The sequence below is a fragment of the Physella acuta genome, unplaced genomic scaffold (genome assembly GCF_028476545.2).
Source record: "Physella acuta isolate Inbredline_101_S28 unplaced genomic scaffold, ASM2847654v3 ptg001278l, whole genome shotgun sequence".
Taxonomy (NCBI): Eukaryota; Metazoa; Mollusca; class Gastropoda; family Physidae; genus Physella; species Physella acuta.
The window spans coordinates 402,959-414,266 of NW_026732793.1; the positions used below are offsets into that span (position 1 = coordinate 402,959).

The 11,308-nt window shown below is 31.2% G+C and overlaps 1 protein-coding gene across 1 annotated transcript; it reads left to right on the top strand.

Moving 5' to 3' along the window:
• The first annotated feature begins 241 nt into the window (after positions 1-241).
• LOC131957909 (cullin-4A) lies at positions 242-9,318 on the top strand. Its single transcript, XM_059322748.1, has 22 exons — positions 242-632; positions 1,262-1,480; positions 1,611-1,681; positions 1,798-1,871; positions 2,073-2,235; positions 2,353-2,442; positions 2,526-2,608; positions 2,812-2,879; positions 2,967-3,085; positions 3,445-3,520; positions 3,656-3,784; positions 4,443-4,480; positions 4,575-4,641; positions 4,802-4,912; positions 5,167-5,252; positions 5,540-5,641; positions 5,803-5,922; positions 6,799-6,904; positions 7,004-7,077; positions 7,215-7,313; positions 7,562-7,714; positions 8,107-9,318. The coding sequence occupies exons 1-22, from the start codon at positions 356-358 to the stop codon at positions 8,200-8,202; spliced, it is 2,421 nt and encodes an 806-aa protein (XP_059178731.1). The 5' UTR covers positions 242-355; the 3' UTR covers positions 8,203-9,318.
• The last annotated feature ends 1,990 nt before the right edge of the window (positions 9,319-11,308 follow it).

Here is an 11,308-nt window from a genome sequence, read left to right on the forward strand (position 1 = left end):
AATCGCAAAATAAGCAATGTATTATTAATTATCATTTTTATTCCTTGCTTATTAGCATACTGACGTATAAAAAAAGGGTGCTTAGCTTAATTTTTTTTTTAATGTTATGAAACTACGAGCCTATTTAGTGCAACTTGTTATGGTAGTTATGCTTCATGAAAACCTACTTTTGCTGGAAAATAAGGGAAACAACTCTTTAAGCGTATTTCTCACTCTTAAATTATGAGAGTAGCCTATATTTGTCTCGTTGAATAACGAGAACGGCCATTTTGGTAACATTTCTAGCGAAAAAAAAGAGTGAACACTATTTATTTTGTTGATAAAGTGGCCATTTCAAGGCCCTTTTTAAGCATGAATGCCTCTCTCAAATCCACTTAAACGTACCTTGTCAGAGGAAAATAAGTCGGAGGCTAAAAAAACAAGATTTTGCGAAGATCAAAGTAGAAAGTTATCTGATGCTGAAGAAGCTGCTGAAAATTTACTAAAACTCGCCATGGCAGAGCCCCAAAGAAAAGCTAATTTTTCAGCACTTAATACATCAAATTCTAACGGCATGAACAAGAATAATCAGGCAGTAGGAGCTGTTAACAAACAAGGCACTGCCAAGAAGCTGGTTATCAAAAATTTCAAAGGTAGTCTTTGTTCTAGGCCTATTGATTGAGAATGTTGTCACAACAAAAATGCAGACGTAGATTTTTCTAGATTCTAGAAATAGAACCAGTCTCTAGACTCCTAGATCTAGAGATCTAATCTAGATTTAAAAGCCTAACAGATCTAAAGCATGTAGTACTGTAGACCCATAAATGTCCACCAATGTCTTTGTCTCCAGTTCATAGCACCAGCTGATTCTGTTTTGAGTGAAGTGTGATTGCGAGCCAACAGGTTTGAAACCCCGGACCTAAACAAATCACTTTTTAGATTGGCAAGCACGTTTTACATCTAGATTCTAGACATAGATCTACCTCTAGATTCTAGATGCTTGTTTACCCCATATTTAAAGGCCAATTGGTTTTTCTCTCCCCTCTATAGTACTCTATAGATTTAAGATTATATAGGGCGTAGGCTAACTTCTACTTGTGGAAAATTTTAGGCATAAAAATTTGGGTGAAATTTTATCAAATACAATAGTTTCCATAATATTTCTTTGAATATAATATCTAACCACGAAGAACCTGAAAATTTTTAACTTAAAATATACTTCAGCTGGTTTGATTAAAATTTTGTTTATAACTAACTAAACCTTAAATTTTTTTCTCAACAGAAAAGCCCAGCATGCCAGCTAATTTTCAAGAGGTGACCTGGGAAAAATTGCAAGGTGCAGTAGATGCTATTCACAGTAGCTGTTCCATTCGTTATAGTTTGGAAGAATTATACCAAGCTGTGGAGAATATGTGCAGTTACAAGATGGCAACTGGTTTATACTCACAACTAATGAATCGATGCCAGAAGCATGTCAGGGCAAACCTTGGACAATTCTTGGCATATCCTTTTTATTCAGAACGTTTTATTTTATTTGTTTCTTTCATTGCTTAAGCTATTTTTGTATTGTTTTGTCAAAAAGTGCAGTTAGTTAAAAAGAATACAAAATACATTTCCTTGACTGAAATTTACTGAAACTCTGGATTATGAACAGTTCCTTAAGCTTATCGACAACTGTTGGCTGAATCATTGTAGGCAAATGGTACTGAATTTTTATTTTAAAAATTCTGTTAATTACTAGAAAGTTATTTTAAATTCAAATGCTTACTATAACAATAAAATGTTAATTAATTTGCTCTTGTCTTGCTTGTTTTACAGATAATGATTCGAAGTATTTTTCTGTATTTGGATCGAACTTATGTGCTTCAAAACTCATCCATTCTATCTATATGGTAAGAATTCGGTATACTTGTCATTAGTTTCAAAATTACCCATTTCAAACATAGCAACTCATGAAGTGCAGATACCAGCTGCCTTTTCTTAATGTAAACCAGAGTTGGTTGGCCGTCTCGTCTTAAGTTTCCCAATTTATTTTTATTCTTTGTTGTCACTCTAATTATTTGGGGTGTTAATTTGCATTGTTTTTTTCATAGGGACATGGGCCTAGACCTATTTCGACAACATATTATATCTGATAAAGTAGTTGAGACTAAGACTGTTGATGGACTGCTTAAACTTATTGAGCGCGAAAGAAACGGCGAAGCAGTCAACCGGCAGTTACTGAAGAGTTTGCTGCGTATGCTTTCAGATTTAAATGTAAGTAAATGGAATAACAGCATTATACTCTAGAATATTGGTAACTCATATTGTTATTTGTAATAGTTTAACAATAATTTTTACTTATTGGTTTTATTTACTAAACTATCCCTTCAGATATATCAAAAAGCTTTTGAAAAGAAGTTTTTAGATGCAACAGAAATGCTCTACACTGCAGAGGGTCAAAGACTTGTTCAAGAGAGTGAGGTAGAGTTTTAAGCTTAGAAATATTTTTTTAGATGAACATCTATTGTTTATATAAGCTAAATTAATTGTAATCTACATTTCAGGTATCTGAGTATCTGCTACATGTTGACAAACGACTTGCGGAAGAAAATGAAAGGTTACTCCTTTATCTCGATCAGTCAACAAAGTAAGTGTTAAATTATTTGCTTATTAGATAACATAAACCATGTTTAACATGAACTTACAATAGTTTGCTGTAGGTGCGCTTTCCTTGTATTGTTTAGAGTTTCTGTGTTCTGTTACTATATTAGTTACCAGTACCTTTGTTTTTTATTTTGCCCTTGCACACATTACCATTATAATGTAACATTGTGTTGCTTCTTTCATCAGAAAACCACTTATCTCTTGTGTGGAAAAAAATTTGCTGGAAAATCACATGAAACAGATTCTTCAAAAAGGTATATAAAAACTGTTCATTTTAAAATCATTATTAAACACATTAATATAGCCTGTATATTTAACTATTTAACCATCTCTTCACTTAGGCCTGGATCAGCTTTTGGATGAGAATAGGATCTCAGATCTCACTTTACTTTTTAAACTATTCAATCGAGTTAAAGACGGCCTGAAATACTTGAGACTGGAATTTGCTGCCTACATAAAGGTAACATTCTCTTTTCATATAAACAAGCAGATTAGTCTTCTGTGTTTTTTTTTTTGTGTGCATTAAGTCAAGTTGTTTTCTAGTTAAAAATTAACCAACTTTGTATTGCTTTTAAATTCACTCAGCAAATATCAGTTGTTTTTTGTATTTTAGAATGTTTAGTATTCTTTTTAAAGTTAACCGATTCGGTCAGCATATTTCTAAGATTTCTTAATTTTGCAAATCAAAGATATATAGTTCTTTTAATAACAACTATATTAAGAAAACTGTTTTATGACTTAAACTTATCTTTGACCAAATTTGGTTAGTTCATATAATATAATTTTTATGGTTTCATTAAAACTTTTTAAAAATTCCAGAAAACTGGCCGTGTGATTGTTGTTAACCCAAACAATGACCCAGAGAAAGATAAAGACATGGTACAGCAATTGCTTGGTAAGTCGGCTAGTTGCTTTTATTTTCCCGCCTATAGCAAGTTGTTCTGTGCTATTTGCCTTCATTTAAGACCAAAATTAGACTTGCGAGTCTATAGATAGGTTACAATTTTGTTTATGGTTTATTTTTTACCAGATTTTAAAGACAAAATTGACATTGTGATATTAGTATGTTTTGAGAAGAACGAAAAATTTGTCAACTCCATGAAGGAAAGTTTTGAATCTTTTATTAACCAGAGACAGAATAAACCTGCTGAACTTATAGGTGAGTTTGCATGATCTTAGTTGTGCACTTACAATATTTCAAAGTTAATTATCTGATATTTATTTGTAAATACTGTTATGCGAACTAAACGCCAGGGTTCTTACTTGGTCTGGATATAGAGTCCAAGTAGCAAAACTTGTTTAAAATAAAATGTCTATGTGTAAAGAGCGATTCTCGCCTCCCATTTTAACCCCCATACATTTCCATATCTACGCCATGCAATGATGTTTATCACAAATTGGTTTGCACAAGAGGGCTGTTGTGATGGAACCAGTGCTGTACATTTCCATATCCATTTGTTTTTGCACCCTACAATTGTTTTAGATGGTGGGGGGTAGAATATAATTAAGTTTTTAAATTAAATTGTTTTATTAATAAAGATATTATTTACCAAGCTGCGAGTGGGGTTTAGTTAGGTTAGATTTAAAATGAATATTATGTAATAATATTTCTCAAAATTTCAGATTTAAAATCTTTTCTTCAAAAATTTTTTTTCTCTAATCCATTCTATATTTAATCAGCTAAATTCTTGGTAATGCTTACATGATATTTAAAGAAGCCACTAGTTTCTATTAATCTCAAACAATTCTTATTAGTTTGTCTTTTATGCCCAACAGTTATTTCTATAATAGTAAAGTCTTATAACATTTATTTCCAGCTAAATATGTTGATTCAAAGCTAAGAGCAGGGAATAAGGTATGTTTAGTATATTTTTTCTGTTTACAACTTGCAGTGTTTGTATATCTATTTCAGCTTGTGTTTAATATTTTCTCCATGTTATTTTTGACAGGAAGCCACAGAAGAGGAGATGGAAAAACTTCTTGACAAAATACTCGTAATATTCAGGTTTATACATGGTAAGTTGTAAAATTGGGTAAAATGGAGCAATATCAATTTGTGATTATTTATTAAACTTTATAACCTAATGTTAAATGTTGAATTATTTAAACCATCATTCTAAACTTTCTTTTGAATTGCATCAATGTTGATGCCTATTAATAATTGTGTATTATATAGGTAAAGATGTGTTTGAGGCATTTTATAAAAAAGATTTGGCCAAGAGGTTGTTGGTTGGGAAAAGTGCATCAGTTGATGCAGAAAAATCAATGCTTTCTAAGCTTAAACAAGGCAAGTAGCGTCTCTTGTTAATTTCAGTTTACATTAAAATCATTTTCACACATTAACCATTATTCTACATTATATTGAAGACTTTATAGAACATCATTTAACCAGTTAATTTGTTCAGTATCGATGCTATATATCTATATCATTTATTCTGTTTATTGATATACTTTCTTTTTATTTAACCTGTATTCCTATTTAGTATTTAGATATATGAGTTATGATTGTGTTTCAGTGTTTAAATATTTTTGGTTTTTCAGAATGTGGTGCTGCTTTTACAAGTAAACTTGAGGGAATGTTCAAAGACATGGAGCTCTCTAAAGACATTAGTCTTGCATTCAGACAGGTAGACTCAGTTCACTTAGTATTTTTTGTCTTTGTAAGAAGTGCACTGTATCAAGGCTTAGGTTATTTTTTGTCTATTATTTGCTACTCTTAATTCTATACATAAACATTGGCAAAAACTTTATATTTTTCTCTACCCCCATTCTTGAAAAATATTTTCACTTTTCAAATATTTTTGGCTTGATTATTTATTTGACAATAAAGTTATCTTTTAACATACACTCACTGAAGAATTTAAAAAAAAAACTTATTTTGTATGTTTCAAAAGTTGTGAACTTTTCCTTACAGAGCCTTCAAAACAGCAATGATTCTATTGATCTGACAGTTAACATCCTGACTCAAGGTTACTGGCCTGCCTATCCTGTCGTAGAAGTTCATCTTCCATCAGAGGTATAACACCTTTCAGCTCTTTGATCTTCTCAGAGATTGTTTCAATGTTTTCCAAGGCTTGACAGCCTAATTGGTTGATACAAACATCTTATTATTTTTGTTTTTCTGTTGTATTTTGTTATTAATCTTTTGCTCACATAGACATGTAAACTTTATTTAAGATGGTGCGGTACCAGGAAGTCTTTAAAAAGTTTTATTTGGGGAAACACAGTGGAAGGAAGCTTCAATGGCAGCCTACTTTAGGTCACTGTGTTCTGAAAGCTGAGTTCAACAACTACACAGTATGTAACCAATTAGAGCTCTTTACCAATATATATTTCTTATAATAATTTTCACAACTCTTAAAAAATGTACATGACTGCTATTACTTTTTAACAATGCTCTCACACTTTCATTTAAAAGAAAGAAGCTTGTGTTAGATTTTAATTTTTCAATAAAAAATGTCTCCATGCTACGCAAACTATTTAATTAATTTGCACTTTTGTTTAGTATGAGCAGAAAACTTTTTAAACACAAGTACAAAAGGAAAAAACTTTCAATTAAATTTGTCATATAAATTAGTTTTCACATTATTAGCAACCATTATTACCATCCAAGGAATCAAAACTTTTTACTTTACCTTCTTATAAAAAAAAATTTTACATTAAATATAATCACAAAAAAATGTAAACAAAATGCTACTTCTCTAATATATCTATAAAAACTATATTTTAAAATGCTTAAAAAAATGCTATGTTGTCACTTGAGTAATTTTCTATTCCTTTATCACTGTATTAGTTACATTATGAATAAATCCTAATTTAATGGCAGAGGTATTTTAGATTTAATTTCACTAATTAAATTGCCAGTAATTTCGAGAAAAAAAATTCTTAACTCATAGAAAATGAACCACTAGTGATAGAACAACAACAAAACAAAGTAAATAAAACTTGTTATCCCCCCGCTTCCGCCAACATAGTTACTAATTAGACTTTTATTACTAGAGTAAATAAACTACTATACATATTGTGACCGCAGTGCACTAGACTTAACCGGTGTTATCCTCCATTGTTTGAAGTGTAATTTTTAATGTCTAGAGATAATGTAAGACTCCATCTAAATTTCTTTTAAATTCTACCACCTATATTTAAATCTGATTTGTTTTTTGTATTTCTTAGGTAAGAAAAGAAATTCAAGTGTCTTTATTACAAACTTTGTGTCTTCTGTTGTTTAATGAGGGTGAAGAATATTCTTTCTCTGACATAAAGACAGCTACTGGCATAGGTAACATGTTTTTCTAGCCACCTTTATTTCCACCTTTGGCATTAAGATCGTCTTGTTTTTGTGTAATATGATTGATTGTGTGTACATTATTTCCCACAGATGAAATGGAGCTGAAAAGAACATTACAATCTTTAGCTTGTGGTAAGGCTCGAGTAATATACAAAAATCCAAAGGTAAGTTTATACTGTGGCTTATGAATTTTATCAAGATTGCCTGATTTGATATTGTATACTTGCACTCATTTTTTTACTACATTTTAGCAGCTTGATGCATTTTGTTAACTCATCCATTCTTTTTCATGAATCTCAAGGGCAAAGATGTAAATGACACAGACTCCTTCAAATTTGCTGATGATTTCAAACACAAGTTGTACAGAATCAAAATTAATCAAATACAAATGAAAGAGACAGTGAGTGCTTTTTCCACCTAAAATAGCAGCCTTGTTGATCTAAGCACTAAATTGTAGTCATATTTTATGAATGGAAATTTTTTAGCAATCTTAAAAACTTGCTCGACAAAAAGATTTTTTTATTAAATTTCTTGACAATTTACTTCACTTAAAATGTATAGTAGCCATGTAGTTGAGAGTGTAATGCCTGTTTTGTTTTTTTCTATTGTGATTTAAATCACATTTATTGTATGCTGTTATTAATTCAGCAAGAGGAAAATACAAGCACTACAGAAAGGGTATTCCAAGACAGACAATACCAGGTGGATGCTGCTGTGGTGCGCATCATGAAAACACGCAAAACACTCAGTCACAACTTACTTATTTCAGAGCTGTTTAATCAGCTCAAGTTCCCAGTTAAGGTAGGTACCTGGTTCTCTGAAGCTACTGGTAAGATTTATATTGGTATTCATGCTGTGAAGAGTTAAACATTTGGATTGATGGCTAATAGGGCTGATGAAGTAGAAGTTATCTGTTATGACCTTGGCATTAGATAAAATAGTTTGGTCCAGCTGTTTTTGCTATTCTCTAACTTGAAGTACCCATCATAGATCAGTAGACTCAGAAATGTTTTACTGATTATAGAGACAAAAGTCTACACTTCCAGATTAGCAGTTAAGTGCACAAACACGCTGTCCCATATAACTACATTTTTTAATTACCAAATATTTTTAACTGAAATGTTATCTAGGACTAGTATATAATATAAACTATGTGATCAATTTACCATGCATTTTTTTTTTTTTGTTTCCAGTCGGCTGATCTGAAGAAGAGGATAGAATCATTGATTGAGAGAGAATACATGGAGCGAGACAAAGATAACCCCAACACATACCATTACGTTGCTTAAAATCAGGTTTCGGAATATCAGTTTAACATTGTGTATAGTATATTTTGCGCTCACTGGTTTTTGCTTTTCTTTTGGTGTGTTTGTAAAACTGCCATGAACATCAGAGAAGCTAATTCATGCTAGGCAACACAGCCATGATCTTTTGTTAAGCAACTGATTTGAAGTGGCTGTGAGTATACTTTATAAGCAGGTCACCCTCCACACTCATTCATAGCATCACTTTTGAAATAGTCATACCTGTGTGATGGAATCTGTTGTGATCAGGAAAGTTTGTAATGGCTTTAAAAAGTTTCAAGGCTACATGTTTTGAGGAAAGTTGATTATTTTTTTGGTATTAGTAATGTATTGGTTTGATTTGATTATTTTTAACAATATTAAAGCTAAGGTAATAAAATGAGCTAATGTCTGTTTAGATTTTACACAGACACATCACTCATTTGTGAAGATATAAAATCTATTATGCATTTGTGGCAATAGTCTGTTTTAATAAGTGAAAATATTTTTCTTTGTAAGATTGAATTGTGTATTTGAATACAAGTTTTTAATGTTCTTGCTGAATACTTATGCATTAGCGTTTATTTTAGAACATTGTTCACATTGGGCCAACTCGTGACAGTTTTGCTGTCTCTAGTAGTATCTTAGCCAAAATGTTCTTGTGTGTACTAAAGTATACATATATCGGTAAATAAACAGTAAACTTAGGTTTTTGTCATTTTTTTTAAAATTGTGTCCCAAGTTATTAATCCAAAAATGTTTAGGAAATTTTTTTAGTTTGCATTTGCTAGAAGAGTTTATTCATGTTTAGCAGACAGTGCATCTGGGTAGAATACATCCTAAGCAATTTTTTTTGTTGATTTTGCATTTTAGTGTTGACCAAATTTAGGATGAATGAACAAGGGAAAATTATGTTGTGTAAAGCATATGGACCACTTTGTAGATTAATATTTAGCTTAATTTTAAGAAGGCAGAAAATCAGATGAGAAACTTGAAGCCAATTATGTGGTCTTTTCAATCCAAGTTTCTAAGCATAGCTACCAAATTTGTCTCATGTATATTTTAGTGTAAATATGTTGCATTCAATACCAATAAATAAAGCTATGTATGACCACCAGAAAAGTTAGTTTTTTGCTTGAATAACTAGATTTCTAGAAACTAAAACAACTAATAAAAAAGCATATGAATATCTAATATATTTAATTGTATTCTCTAACTCTGATAAACTGTCTTGTTTATTTGCATGGCCCATCTGGAATACCCTCTAGGCCCTGGGGAAAAAGAGAGATTAGTAACTATAAATGTAGTTTAGACTACTGTACTACTAAAAAATTAAGCGTATTTTAAAAAAAAACTATTTGAAGACACTGGAACCCATTTTTAAGTAATAATCTATTTTTTTTGTATTAATAAGGGTGGTCAAGCAAAACTCCTTACTTTTGGTATGTATTCACTGCCAGTGATTTTCTTATCACGCAAGTAGAGGCGGAGGTCGTGATAACCTACTGGCATGGGACGGTGATTTCTGACCATAGTCTGTAGCAAAGAGAAACAATAGTGAAAAATGTTTCCATACTAGTAATACCAATAAACAAAAAACCAGTCTTCAATAAGGAGCCATTATAAGGAGCTACAAAAAAAAACTACGCTAAAAATGCCCGTCAACAGATTATAGCGCCAAAAAAAAAGGCAGTTGAATGAGTCTTTGTAATTGCTGCATATTTTAAATTATAAAATACGCAGCAATGACAAAGGATAACGGCCAATCAATTAAGTCTAAAAATCGCCCGTAATTAGGCCTAGCTCTCAAAAAGGCCACTGAACGAGCATCGTTAGAAATACTATAAATTTCATACAAATTATATAGACGAATAGGCTACCCAGGGTTGACGAGGTTAACCACCGGTCACGAATTAAATTCAATGCAGCTACTGTCTGCCTACAGTGAAGAAAAAGATCAATATCCTAATAAAATTACTAATACAATAATAATTAAATAATGTCCATAATTTTACTTTTTCTGCACTCGCTACAATTGAATTATAATTAAAATACTAGACTAAACAGTTCATTCCGCAAAAAACAAAAAGTAGTTGTTTCTGTCAGGCAACTAGCATAGCAATGACGTAAAAAAACTAAAAATAGCAGACAGAAATGTCTGCATGGATACCTCATCCTCATATTCGATATAAAAAAATGTATCAACAGAACTGTAATTAATCATTATAACTCAATTACATAGTACTGCATTTGTACCGTGAACCGGCCTTTTAATTTTAAGGCAGCAGTTCAGTCTTTCCCAAGAGTACTCAAGAAATGCGTGTATTGTATTAATTAAAACCACACATCTCATGAATTTTTTGGCCATTTTACGGCATGGCGGCCATTTATTTAGCCTCTCGCATTAAAATAATGATGACATATTACGAGATTAGCATTTTTTTCATTTGACATGTATAGGACCCCTAAAAAAACGCAAAAAAAACAATGTGTGACGTTTCAGAGTCAGAGGTCATTCCTGCCATTTCAGCAATGAGCTAGCCCAATCTACTAGAGTACTAGACTTACTATGTAACTACTACTACTAGAGTCACTAGACTAACTAGACCTACTCTTAACTCTTAACACTAGTAGATCTAGATTTTAGTAGTACACTACCTGACTACACTGACTACACTACAATACATTTTAATATTTTTAAACTTAAAATCTTGATTTCAATAATGATTAATTTTAATGATGATTGATTGATTGATTGATCATTGATAATATAATATTATTATTATATTATAAAATACCAATATCAATTAACTGGTCTGATATGAATTCAGAATGAGAATTGATTAAATAGCCTAATTTAAAATTTTGGTAATCTATAGTTTTAGGTAGGCCTATGTAAAATCGCCCGCGACTTGTAATGTGAAAAACAGGTGACTCCTTAAATTTTAATAATTATTTCACATTTTGAGGAGGATTTATGTTTTTTAAAATACAAAAATTTAAAATGTTTCCATGTTTCATTTATGACATGTACGTGTTTTTAAACAATTGTATTAAAACTTTTCAGTAATAAATGAAGACTAGCGATGTTTCCAACAGATGCAACCATGCT